This window comes from Mangifera indica, unplaced genomic scaffold (assembly GCF_011075055.1).
Source record: "Mangifera indica cultivar Alphonso unplaced genomic scaffold, CATAS_Mindica_2.1 Un_0045, whole genome shotgun sequence".
NCBI lineage: Eukaryota > Viridiplantae > Streptophyta > Magnoliopsida > Sapindales > Anacardiaceae > Mangifera > Mangifera indica.
The window spans coordinates 65,171-78,479 of NW_025401137.1; the positions used below are offsets into that span (position 1 = coordinate 65,171).

The window sequence follows — 13,309 nt, forward strand, 5'->3', positions numbered from 1 at the left end:
GAATGATTTTAAATTATAAAATAATATTCAATCATATGATGACATATTATTTAAATACCTAATTGGATACTCGTATTGAATGTATACAATGCAACATTGCTCTTCGTTTATTTAGGGTTTTTATATTATGAGATAGAGATAGAGATAGAGAAATGAAACTTCTTGGACATGCATGCATGGTTGATTGATCATATAAATGGAATTAGCTAGAGGGAGGTGGCTAGTGCAAATTCAAGAGACTTCTTCCCATCATGAGCATTGCTGAAGAAATTGTTCATGTAATCCTGGAACAGAAGCTCTTTAAAACAAGTCCCCTCTTGCTCCACAAGGTGAGGCAGAGGCCCGATCTTCTCTGTTGGTTTGGGCATTGTGAAGATTGGGATTGACACTCTTGAATTGGTGCTTGTGGTGCCTACTCTATGCTCAGCACTTTTGTACCTGCCATTGCTTATTATCTGAAAACCATGCACGACACTTTGTTAATCATCTTATAAATCAACTTACAACTTAAGTCAAGCTGAGATAATTGAAACAAAAATTGCCATGAGTTCCTTACACACATATATGAAGTTATATGGTGATGACAAAAATCACACATTGAATAGAAACTAAGATTTTAGGTTAATATAAATCTACAGATCACCTCTCTCTCTCTCGTGAGATGTTTTTTAAGAGATATACTGTGAAACCAACAAAGATTAAGATAGACAATACTTCACGACTTTAAGTAATCTGTCATGTGTATATTAAGACAACATTAACAATGATATTGTTTTAAAGGATAATATCAACTATTTGGTGCTCTCTTCAAATTCTTCGGTTTTCTAAGTTTTGAGTAGAGGTGTTAAATAAGTCGGTTGGCCCAAAGTACAACAAAAAAGCCCGGCACAATAAGACCAGGCCCATACTGTAGCGTTCAGGCCCTGCCCATGGGCAGTAAGGGCGGCCAGCCCATAACTGTTGCTATATATTTAAAAAAAAAAGGGGAAAGAAACTACGTTGTTTTCTGCAACTTCTGTCTCATTTCTCTTCATCTTAACCCCTCTGTTATGGAGCTTCCAGCTACAGGCGTCCCTGTTGGGCTAAGTAAGTGTTCTTAATAACAAACGAGCTCCATAGTTGAGAAGATTTCAATTGTTTTGTTGGTTAAAATGATGTTGATGATTGAAATTATACAGCTGCTGAAGAAATATGGGAACAGGCTCAACTCCGATGGTTTAAAGCGGCTGAAATATTTGCAAAACATGAAAGCCTTGATTTACGTATATCTGAATGACAAGAAAGGCCGACAAGTATTGTTTCATTTTAGAGTCAAATGTTTACATACATTTGCTGGTTGGTTGATTTGCATTTATTTCTATTTTCGGGCGGTGCACTCTTTATAATTGACAATGACAAGCAAAAGTTTAAGAGATTTTAGGAAAGACGGTCACGTCTGGGCTAAAAAGGACGGTACAATTGAAGACTCCCATGAGAAGTTCAAGGTTTTTGAAATAATTTGACTTGGATTCGAAAGAGATTTTAATTTGCATAGGCATTCATTTTTATGGAATTCATATTCAATGCTATCAGTTCAAATTAATTCTTTTAAATTTTAGGCCGGCCGGTCATTGTTGAGCTCAACCCAATACTGTAGAATTTAGCCTAATCCTATATATAAGATCAAGTCGTTGGCCTTATACTTTTTATGGGCTGACCTGACCAATAAGATCTACTACTATACCAACCTTAGACCCGGCTCGGTTCACCGCTACCTCTCTTAAGTCATTATAAAACCAATGTCTTCCTTTTCTTCAAGAGGTATCTTGTAAAGGCAAAACTATAAGATCAATAAAGATCAAAACGAATAATATCTCGTAATGTTAAGTAACTTACTATCTACAAATCGAGACAATATCAATAATATCATTTGCAGGTACAATGTCATACCATGCAACTTAAATTAACTTACTAGGTATCCAACGAGACAACACCAATGCTATATGGGTTAAATGACTTATTTCCACCTAAAAATTAGTCTTTTTCCAAATTTCTATCAATTAACTTTAAAAAACTCAAACACTTATTCATCTCTTAATTTTTGTTGTTATAGTTAAAAGTAAAATCGTCATATAGCAAAATTATTTTAAAAAATTAAAATTTTATTACATTTCTCTTCTAAATATAAAAATTTAATAATTTCCCTCTTCACCTCCCCACCTAAGGTTTGAAAAGTGGCAAATTCCTTTTAGGATTTGGAATATTTTATGGGGGCTTTTTTGACAACCAAAAGTCGACTTTCCCCACCCATCTTTCGTTGATGGCCGAAGAAGAAGAAAAGGTGACCATTTTTTGATTCGTCTGATGCTCGAAGAGTGGGGATCTCGACCACGATGCTCAAATCTCAGTCGCGTGATTTGTCACTCTAATATTGTTATCCCAAAATTAAAAGATTAATGAATATTTAGTTTTTTAAAGTTAATAGTTAGAAACTCTATAAAAGACTAATCTTGGGGTGAAATACGACCTTTTTGACCTAAATATAAATTCTTTCAAATGTTAAAATTTTAAAATTTTGAGGTAGACAAAGAATTATATATATTTTGAGGCTCAGATCGAAATTATAATCTAACCTGTAGAGAGTCGCCAACATTGATAACTAAAGCACCGGGTACTGGCGGAATCTCAACCCATTGGCCTTTTCTTCCTGAATCAAGATCTTCTTCTACTTTTACATATAAACCACCGATTCCATCTTGAAGAAGAACAGTAAGGATGCCAAGATCTGAGTGCCGTCCCACACCAACAGTAAGCTCTGGATTAGGGCATGCAGGATAATAGTTCATGTTCACCATCTTGGTCCCAATTAAAGCATCGATTTTGGAGTCTTCAAGAGTCACTCCAAGATTCTGAAACAAAACTTCAAGTAGTTTTCTCACCATCTTGATTGATGTTCTTAAGTACTCGAGTGCAACTTCCCTTGCAAAAATAAGAGAGATACATAAGAAAGAGTAAATCACTTGTCCCACCCATAGTTTGGTTCAAAAACCTTTCTACCCCTTAATAACATAAATAATATTTTTAATCCGAAATAAAGCTCTGTTGACTGAAAAATAACCTAAGACGGTATTAAAAAGTTAAATTATTATGTAATCTCTAATAATTTGTTTTTCAAAATTATTATATTTTCCCAAAATTAACAAAATTAAAAAAGAATCATATAGATTTCCAATTTACACAAAACTATGTTCCATCATTTAAACCCTAAATCCTACCATTGTTGACAAAATTTGACCATACGAATCAAATTTCATCTTGAATTGGTGGCATCGTCAATTCATTGACAAAATTTGATGATGTCAACTTCTTAGCCAACTTCTTGTGAGGTGGAAGAGAAAATGGTCATATTATTATAAGTGGTGAAGACTATATTATGAGGTGAGATTCTAAGTGATGGCAAGGGTTTCTAAATTTTTGCAAACACTAAATTGTATATTTTCAAACTCGTAAACAGGTCTAATTGTCATATATGAAATTTCTCAATTTGATATGTGAAATGGTTTTTTTTAATTTTTTAAAATTTATGAATGATGAAATTACTATTTTGTCGGTATAATGTTAGTTTTTTAAATCAAATTTAATGAAAATATGTTATCTATGTCATCACTGCTGGGGAAGGTTTTCAGGCCAAAACTTGGGTGGGACAATGTAATTACTCTATAGGAAACCATATTAAGAAACCGTCAAAATTTTGAGTAAAAACTGTGAAGTGGAGATCTTACTTGCACCCTTGAGGCCACTGTTGAAGGGCTTCAGCGTCACTAGTATAAATCATACTAACATAGTCTTTCCATTCCAATGCTTTCTCCTTCTCAGGCACAAAGCTCGTTCCATATTTCACCAAGGGGCTCGGACTCACGCCTTTGCAATAAGCAGCCTTCTTTTCCGGCGACTGGCCGAAGAAAGCGTGAGCAGCTTCCTTAAGCGACTCCAGCAACTCAACGGGCACGCCATGGTTCACCACTTGGAAGAACCCAAGAGTGCTAGCAGCTCGGGTAATTTCTTCCACCACTTGCTCGTGCTGAGCCCCGTCAAGCTTGGTCAAGTCGATGGGCGGCAGAGCGTGTAGGCGTGCAGTTTGCTTGTCGATTCGCTCTAGTGGCGGTTGAATGTAGGGATCTGGTACCTCTGATAGCCCCATGTCCACCATGCCTTTCACGCCATTGCCCTTTTTAACAACGAAGTTGAAGAGCGATTCACAGTCGTTGAAACTTGGAGCCATTGATATGAAGTATTATGACCAAGTGACTGCAAAAGGTGCCTATATATACTAAACCTGCTAATTGACTTTCATGAATGAATAGAATTTTTCAATTCCATGTACTCCTCGGAGGCAAGAGGCAGGGCTTTCAAGAACGATAGTATATTAAAACAAGCAAATATAATGCCTGATTCTTTGAATCTTCTTTCTCACAAGTAAACCAGGGGTGTGGATAACCCAATGGGTTTGACATTATTTTTAACCTAACCAATTACAAAAAGAAAATCATAAATGGGAATTTCATAGGTTCACCAACTTTTTAACAAAACATAGTTCGGCGCTTTATTGTTTTTTGAAAACTGGTAACCATACTGAAATATCAGTGTTGTTATATCCTTAAATTGATATATGAGTTAGTTTTTTAAATAATCTATTTTTCGATTCGATGAAATAATTTTTTTAATACTCGTAAGTGAAAGTGCACTACTATTTACACTAATAATGATTATAAATATAGGTATAAACAATTACTATCATGATATCATATAATTGAATATTATTTTATTTTTAATTTAAAATTATTTAACCATATAGGTATATAATTATTCATATTTATTATGTCCTTCAATTTTGCCGCTCTTTTTGAAAATTTTAGATACTTTTATAAAGCAATTACATTTAGGGTTAGATTAGATTTAAGTTGTTCAAGCTTGAATCGAACAAGTGCACTTTGAATACAAGAATTGGACCCATTTTCATAAAAGAATATTGAGTTTAAACTGATCTAAACATTCAAGTTTAGGTTGGTTTAGATTAAATTCAAAGTTAATTCATTTTTAAGACAAGTTTAAACCTCAATTCATTGATTTTAAGCCAATTTTAAGTTAAACTTTGTTCAGACTTATTTTAGTTCGAATTTGCGCTAATCATATTTTATATTATCCTTCCTCCTTGCTTACCACCCTATATAATAAATGATGGGGACTTTCTACCTAACTCACCTTGCGTGTATTGTTATCATTTTAAATTTACTAAGACTCATAGAGCATGAAAAAGGGCAATTGAATTAAATTAGGCTTGTATTAAAAGTAATATTAAATGTGTAAATAAATTACACAAACTTATTCATATAGCCTATTGTAAAACATTTGATTAAGTAATTTTAAAATAAGAGAAAAAATAAATAAGTATATCACTTAATCATAAACTATAATCTTAATTTGTGCAAATAAGTTAGCAATATTTATTTATCTACATAATTTTATTCTTGTTTAATCTCGATTAGAGATCTTACTCAAAACGGTTCGATCGTCATGTTGATATCATCATCATTCATTTACTTAATAAGAACCTTTGAGGATGAAGGTAAGAATTTAACCTTGGTTTCAAGTTTGTGATAAGACACAGGTTCTATTGTGCTAAAAACGTTTATAACTTGTATTAAATTTTAATTATGTCATATTGACATCATTAATCTATTTGACTGGTGTTTGTGCCATCTATTATTTTGTCCCCAAGGAGCCCAAACCAAATTGACTTGAGCGAGGTTGAACTAGTTGAATCGTGTTGCATCAGTACTGATTATTTCTCACCCAAAATTTGATGAAATGACAAATTTTTGCTTTTTAAGTTTCAAAAAATCAAATTTATACCCAATGTTAATAAATTTTGTTTGGTTCAAAGCCAAAACTGAGAAACATAATAATATATGAATAATATATATTTTATATGAACAATGCTACATATGCACATTTTAAGTATATAAAATATGTCTACAGTTGATGTGTCATTATATAAATAAATATTACTTTATTCTTAATTCAAAATCACTTAATCATATGATGATATATCATCTATGTTAAAATATGTACACATAATTTTATTAATCATATATATGATTAAATAATTTTAAATTAAAGATATAATAATATTAATCACATAATATCACGATAGTAATTGTTCATGTTTTGAATTGGATTAAAAACATGTGTTGTTTAACATTATATATATATATATATATATATATATATATATATATATATATATATATATATATATATATAAGTCCACCCATTTGATCGGACATAATCTTCAATCGGATCAAAGAGTGATCCAAGTCATCATAATGGTATCTTATTAATAGAATCTCTTCTCTTTGAAGTAAAAACCCTTATTGGAAGCTAAATACAAAGCCCAAAATGACGTCTCACAAACCCTAAAACAGTATAAAGCAAGTTTATATTTTTATATAATCCATGTGTATGCATTGTATAAGTTTGGCTTTTGGCCAATACACATGAAATATATAGTCAACTATATGTTACTTGTATGAATTAAACTCCCTAACTGCAAGAGTTGTGCTTTGTAAGTAACCACGATAAACAAGTTGCCATGTGATCTTCACAAAATTCAAAATCAAAAATCAATATTTTCAGAATTAGGCCAAATGTCGCTATGATAAAAAGGTGATTTTTGTCTAAGTGACAGTTAACCCTCATTTGATTAATAATTATATTGATTAACTTTATAAATATAATATTCAAAATAATATTATATAATTAATCATTATATATATAATCTAAACTATTGTAATTGGGTTGATTCAATCTGATAATTAAAATGGTTTTTAGTCATAATTTAAATTAGATTTGTCATCAATTTTTGATCAAATCAATCAATCCGACCCAAATTTTAAAACACAGAGTATAAGTTGCTTATGAGAAGAAGCAATGCACTCTCTTCTTGTAACCTTTCATTATATTATTCAGTAAATCTACCAGATTCTATCATTATTGAATAATCTAATAAAGTAATTAAACATAATCTACCAAAGCAAACTTAAATATGATATTTAAACTTTAAAAAGAAGAAAAAGCGAGACAAAATATCATGCTGAGGTGGGGCAAAAGATCTTGACAAAAACGACCTATTTTGTCATCAGAATCTAAGCCCTCTTCCATGGTGGAACACTTCAAAGATTTCCTGTCAAATACCTTCTCTTCTTTCTCTATATAACACCCACCACCTCTCCCTTCAAGCCCCCCTTCCTCTTCTCTCTTTTCTGATCGTCCATATTCTTAAGTTGCTTTATTCTTTTTTTTTTTTTCTGAAATTTTCTTGTTTTTATTATTCATAAAGTATGAAGGAGAGTGGTAGAAAGCAAGGTACACTGTCGCCATGCGCTGCATGCAAACTTCTGCGGCGGAGATGTGCTGACTGTGTTTTTGCACCTTATTTTCCAGCCGATGAGCCTCAAAAGTTTGCCAGTGTCCACAAGGTGTTCGGTGCCAGCAATGTTAACAAGATGTTACAGGTTCGCTTTCCATTCTTCTCTTTTTTCGCTCTTGAAAACCTAATTAATCTCTGTCACAATGCTTTGTTTAGGCTAGAAAATTAAAGAAATGTTTATATATATATATATATATATATATATATATAAAATACAATACAATAATACTTTATATACAAACGATTCGATACTTATAGATATAAATAAATTGAAATATCATTATGTAATTGAATAATTTTAAATTAATGATAAAATAAACAATAAATATTACTCATCTAAATAACTATATATACTCCTTTTTCCAACTTAAAATAAAAAATGACTTCTAAAAGATTCCAGATTGAAAGAGAGAACTCTTTGTAATTATAAGATTAATCAACCCTATTGTTATTTGTTCCTGGGTCTCTCTAACTTGAAAAAACTAGTTTAAAGAAAATGACTTTTCCTTGCACTTTCCCTTTTTCTAAAGATATGAGATAACCCAATAATCTCCCTACAGACTATTGGTTGATCTAAAATCAGAGTTAGATTTGATCCAAATTACTCAAACTCAAAATGAATGAGTTGACTTCAAATTAAAGATTAGACGTATTTAAATAAACAAGTTCAAACCTCTGTTTATTAATCTCAAATTAATTCTTTTTAATTTAAGTTGACTTTAAATTGAACTTTGTTTGGATTCGTTCTATATCAAAATTTTAGTAAAATGACATATTATTTAAATATATAATTAAATTTTTAAAACTAGATATATATAATTTTACTGTCGCACGAAAGATTCTTAGTAAAATGAGAAAGAGAACAAGTAAAGGTAATAAATTAGCCTTTCATAATTTCTTACATGGAAATTTGAAGACTTACTTTACGACCACTAAGTAGCTTTTTTGAGCCATGGAATTCTTATCTTTGAAGTAATCTCTATGAATCATCTGTGCGCATGCTTTACATTGATAGATAGTGTCGTAAGAGACAATTACTTGTAAAAGAGATCGAAGATGTGATTGATGTAGGCACATTAATTTATTCGACCTTTATTAAATCAATTTTGTTATAATTATTTTATTTCTACACATATAATTAAGAGTTTAACTATAATATTATTAACCAACCATTACATCACAACTTCCCAGTAAACGTTGCAATTAATGGGCGTAAATAAATTAATATATTACTTGGTAGTTTTGTAATTTAATTATTTATTTTATTTTTAATTCAAAATATAGTAACACATTAGTTTGTATTTTTTAATATTCAATCGTTTATATATAAAATTTTAATTGTAGATATTAATAAGTACGATTAAACTGATGTATTTATCATATAATTAGATAATCAAATTATTTAATTATTTTATCTATAATTTAAAACCATACAATTATTTGATGAAATGTTTATCATGACATTATCAATCTTACTAATTATGGGTAAATATGATTAGTACATTGAGGGAAAATATACACTTAACGGAGATTATCAACTTAATAACATTAGAGATCATGGTACATATTGTAATTTGCGTCAAAATAAAGCTGATCCTTTGATGTTTTAGCTTGATCGTAGGTGAAGTCAGAAATAAAATTTAACACTGTCAAAATTGAATAACAATAAAATATAAAAAAAGATTGATAAAAAAAATTAAATTTAAGAGAATCAGTGAAAATTTTAAATATTTTATTAATGTATTTCATATATTATATTAAAAAGTTTCCAAATTAAGAGATGAATTGATCATTTCAATGCTCTTTCAAGTGAGCTCATCAACTCTCTCTCTCTTTGTATATTTGCACCCGGTAGAAGACACTTTTCCTTCTAGTAATAAAATATCATGAAACTTCTGAATTAATTAAAATTCTAAATTAATTTTCTCTTGTAATCGGCAGTAAAATTGATGAATTGATCATACATTAGCATATTAATTCTTCTAGGTGCCATGCATGCATGGAACTTTCTCCTCAAATCATCCAATTTGTGGGTTGTGTTCTTGCATGAAATTTAATACAGGAACTTCCAGAGCACCAACGCAGCGATGCAGTGAGTTCAATGGTGTATGAAGCCAATGCAAGAGTGAGAGATCCAGTGTACGGTTGCGTTGGAGCAATTTCTTGTTTGCAGCAACAGATCGACTCCCTGCAAACTCAACTGGCGCTTGCTCAAGCTGAAGTCGTGCAAATGAGAATGTGGCAATTTGCTTCGGAAGCCGCCAACGCTGCTGCTGTTGTTTCTTCCCCGGCAGCCAAGTCCTTCTTCTCCATGGACATGCATGTCGATCAACCAGATATTAATGGAGGGCCTTTATGGTCATGCTAATTAATTAATTGCCCTCGCTAGGATCAATGGTGGCTTGCATGTGCTTTATTGTCTTCCTTTCTTTTGTTTCTTTAATTTCGTTTTTCACATCTTTAATTATATATATAGCTATAGCTATATGTTGACCACTGAGAGATGATGATGATGATGATGATGATCCTTGACCTTATTGTAAATAATTAATTAAATCTTAATATATAGTTATATGTTTATATGAGTTATCAATTTATCATATACAAATTTATAATGCATGAATTGAAGCAAATAGGTTGATTATGGTTAGGGGTGGGATCAATATGAGATAAGCTGAATTGAGCTTGGAGTTGACTCCAGCTAAGATCAAAGTTTCAAGCTAGAGCATAATATCACCAAAAGGTTATTGACGGAGTGAGAGGTGTCGTTGGAGGGTGAATAATATTATTAAAAGATAAATAATATCACTAGATGAATAAATGAGTTGATTTTAGATCTAACTGGAGCTCAAATTTGAAATCCAGTGTTTGAATTGAGTCGTGGCTTAGATCAAATCCACTCCTAATTATGGTGTGATTAGACAATCACTTAGACTAAAGGCATAATTTACACGTGTCTTGTTGTCCAGTTAGTAGATAAGGGTCTTGCTTCCGGGCCTAAACTTATGAAGAATCACTTTAGAATTTCTCCTAGTTTTAATAATCCTATTAAAACTTTTTTAAGGAATAAGAATACTAGTATATAAAGATATTATTTTCTTAAATAAATGATATAATAATTCATTAACAAATTAATATATTCATTATAACAAAAAAGTTGAAGAGATATTAAAACAATATTAACTTTATTAGATGTAAATTTATTGCTACAACCAGACACCCTCATCATTTGACAAACTCTCCAATGACTGATCGCCTTCATGGACGTCCAAACCCGATTTAGACCAATCCCATGAGCTAGACGTCCTATATGGGTAAAGCTCTGACCAGTTTTGTGAATTGTCTATATGGGCATCCACCGAGTCCCGAGATAATTGGATATCCAAACCCGGTTTAGACCAGTCCCATGAGCTAGACATGTTATATGGGTAAAGCTCCGACCAGTTTTGTGAATTATCCAGACAGGCATCCATCGAGTCCCAAGACAAGTGAATATCTAAACTCGATTTAGACCAGTCCCATAAGCCAGACGTGTTATATGGGTAAAGCTCTGACCAGTTTTGTGAATTGTCTATATGGGCATCCACGGAGTCCCAAGACAACTCAGTGGAGTGATGAATTTGACTCATGCGTAAGTCTGCATGAGTGCTTGTAGTCTCTGCAGTGGTGGTGATGGTGGTGGTGGTGAGGTTTGAAGTGGGTTGAATCGTTGGTGAATTGGTTGTTGCCGCTTGGATCCTCTCAATTAAACGAGGCATCCAAACGTAAAGCATGGCATCTCTAAATTGCTTACTGTTAACGTCACATTTGAGCTGCTTTGCTTGCTTTTGAACTCTTGTTCTCCAGTAGTTTTTTATCTCATTGTCTGTTCTTCCTGGCAAATGTTCAGCTATTTTTGACCACCTTCGATTTCAATCTCCAATTAGTATTAAAGTTCTTGGGGGAAAAATACTCAATTAGATCAAAAATACTGGAGTTAATATAAGATTAATAAACTACCTGTTTCCCAAGCGAGAGTGGAGTTGAAGAATCATTAGTTGTTCTTGAAGAGTGATGTTTCCCCTTCGAACATCTGGGCGCAAGTAATTTAACCACCTTAGCCTGCAGCTTTTTCCCGTTCGTTTTAGTCCTGTATACATACATCTCTGTTAGTGATCTCCTAAGAACATAAGCAAAAGAGAATACCAATTTCATTCTATTAGTAACCTAACCTGCACAGCGAGCTACAGAGTTCCAACGACCTTCACCATGAATTCTAACGTAATTCATAAGCAATGAATCCTCTTCAAGAGTCCATGGCCCTTTTCTCACCTCCACTTCTTCTTCACTTCGTTGATCGCAAGTTGAAGAACTAAAATCTCCCATGTGATCAGCTTCCATTTCTATAATTTGAATTTAAGAAGAAGAAGAATAGAACGGGTATTTTGATTAAGATGAAAGTTACAAAATATGGATTCGCCCATGGCAAAGATTTGATACGAGAGGGGATTTATATAGATAGAGGTGTTAATAAAGTATAATCATATGTTAATAAAAGTATAAATAGAGATGCTAATGAAATGTGATCATATGTGAGAGGATAATTTAATTTTTGAAAATGTTAGGATGTTAATTCAAATTTTAGGGGTGCTTTTTGGAAATTTTAAACCTCTAATTCGCCCTGCAATAGTTTCAAAATTTGATAGTTGCACCCCAAAATTTAGCATCTGTTTTGCTTACAATTTTGCCAATCATTCATTAAAAAATTACAAATAAATCTAGACTCAAGTGAGTTTAATTAGTTTGAATACTATAACACTAATGATATTATTGATGATGCATCTAGAGCATGAGCACCAACACGTGAAAGTGGGTTAACCATAGGCTTAGCGAGGAAAAAAATTAAGTAAAAATTTATTATATAGAATCACTTTGATCAAACAAAGGAAATGATAGAAAGTATATTTATTCAACAGGTAATCTGCAAATGCTGCAATTTATATTTGACATATGTTAGTATAGGTGGCATTGATCATCTTCGTTAACATATTACAAAATATTGTAAAAAAATTTCACATAAGATAAGAGGTCAACAATAAATTACCTTCACTAGATCTTGATCCATTGGCAGCGCTAGTATAGCAGAAGGTCTGAGCAATTTTGGGCGCATTGGAGAAATCTTCAGTTGCATCCACGATCAAACTAAAATGTGAGATTATATGACCAAGTATGTTGTAGTTTCTAACCCATCATTCTCTTATACTAAAAATGAACATTTTAGAATTGATAATGCAAGATAGTATTTACCCCACCTTTAAAAGAATTCCTAGTTTTATCATTAGGTCAAATATAGTTAGGAATTATGAATTAATCAAATTAAAAATTATAAGAGAACTTTTTAATTTTAATGATGTTATTTCAATTACTTTTAACTTATAGATTGCAACAAATCAGGACATAGGATACCTTTGCACAATTGTCCATTTTATTAATTTTGATTGATAGTTGTGCAAAAGGTAATTGTATTTAGATAATTAGAATATTCTCCGTAATGGTATTACAATTTATCAAATATTAACTGATATCTTTTTTAATGAATATAAAATTAATAGTTCAATTTTTTTAATTACTTTAGATAATGTGAAAAATAATGATGGAGTAATTGAATTAATGTTGAATAATTTATCTGGTCCATTTTGTGGAAAATTATATCATATTAGGTGTACATATCATATTATAAATTTAATAGCTCATGATTGTTTGAGCTTAGCTAAAGATCAAACATCAATAATTAGATATATCATCACTTATATATCATCGCTTACATTTCATCATCCCTATCATGGATTTAAACATATCATA

At 31.6% G+C, this 13,309-nt stretch overlaps 3 protein-coding genes across 3 annotated transcripts; 1 reads left to right on the forward strand and 2 right to left on the reverse strand.

Moving 5' to 3' along the window:
* Nucleotides 1-54: 54 nt before the first annotated feature.
* Nucleotides 55-4,411, reverse strand: LOC123206691 (scopoletin 8-hydroxylase-like). The gene is made up of 3 exons (XM_044623891.1): nucleotides 3,762-4,411; nucleotides 2,613-2,958; nucleotides 55-455 (listed from the first exon to the last, which is right to left on the reverse strand). Exons 1-3 carry the CDS (start codon nucleotides 4,259-4,261, stop codon nucleotides 207-209), a joined length of 1,095 nt encoding a protein of 364 aa, XP_044479826.1. The 5' UTR covers nucleotides 4,262-4,411; the 3' UTR covers nucleotides 55-206.
* A 2,733-nt stretch (nucleotides 4,412-7,144) lies between these two features.
* On the forward strand, nucleotides 7,145-9,995 carry LOC123206689 (LOB domain-containing protein 4-like). Its single transcript, XM_044623889.1, has 2 exons — nucleotides 7,145-7,553; nucleotides 9,531-9,995. The coding sequence occupies exons 1-2, from the start codon at nucleotides 7,380-7,382 to the stop codon at nucleotides 9,834-9,836; spliced, it is 480 nt and encodes a 159-aa protein (XP_044479824.1). The 5' UTR covers nucleotides 7,145-7,379; the 3' UTR covers nucleotides 9,837-9,995.
* Nucleotides 9,996-10,674: 679 nt separating this feature from the next.
* LOC123206687 (transcription factor JAMYB-like) lies at nucleotides 10,675-11,848 on the reverse strand. The gene is made up of 3 exons (XM_044623887.1): nucleotides 11,680-11,848; nucleotides 11,468-11,597; nucleotides 10,675-11,371 (listed from the first exon to the last, which is right to left on the reverse strand). Exons 1-3 carry the CDS (start codon nucleotides 11,846-11,848, stop codon nucleotides 10,675-10,677), a joined length of 996 nt encoding a protein of 331 aa, XP_044479822.1.
* Between the last annotated feature and the right edge of the window lie 1,461 nt (nucleotides 11,849-13,309).

Coding starts and splice junctions, on each gene's coding strand:
- LOC123206691 (XM_044623891.1), bottom strand. CDS start 4,261: ATGGCTCCAAGTTTCAACGACTGTGAATCGCTCTTCAACTTCGTTGTT. Junction 2,959..3,761: donor CAGTGGCCTCAAGGGTGCAA/GTAAGATCTCCA, acceptor TATTTTTGCAAG/GGAAGTTGCACTCGAGTACT. Junction 456..2,612: donor ATGTTGGCGACTCTCTACAG/GTTAGATTATAA, acceptor CATGGTTTTCAG/ATAATAAGCAATGGCAGGTA.
- LOC123206689 (XM_044623889.1), top strand. CDS start 7,380: ATGAAGGAGAGTGGTAGAAAGCAAGGTACACTGTCGCCATGCGCTGCA. Junction 7,554..9,530: donor ATGTTAACAAGATGTTACAG/GTTCGCTTTCCA, acceptor AATTTAATACAG/GAACTTCCAGAGCACCAACG.
- LOC123206687 (XM_044623887.1), bottom strand. CDS start 11,848: ATGGAAGCTGATCACATGGGAGATTTTAGTTCTTCAACTTGCGATCAA. Junction 11,598..11,679: donor CTCTGTAGCTCGCTGTGCAG/GTTAGGTTACTA, acceptor GTATGTATACAG/GACTAAAACGAACGGGAAAA. Junction 11,372..11,467: donor CACTCTCGCTTGGGAAACAG/GTAGTTTATTAA, acceptor TTGAAATCGAAG/GTGGTCAAAAATAGCTGAAC.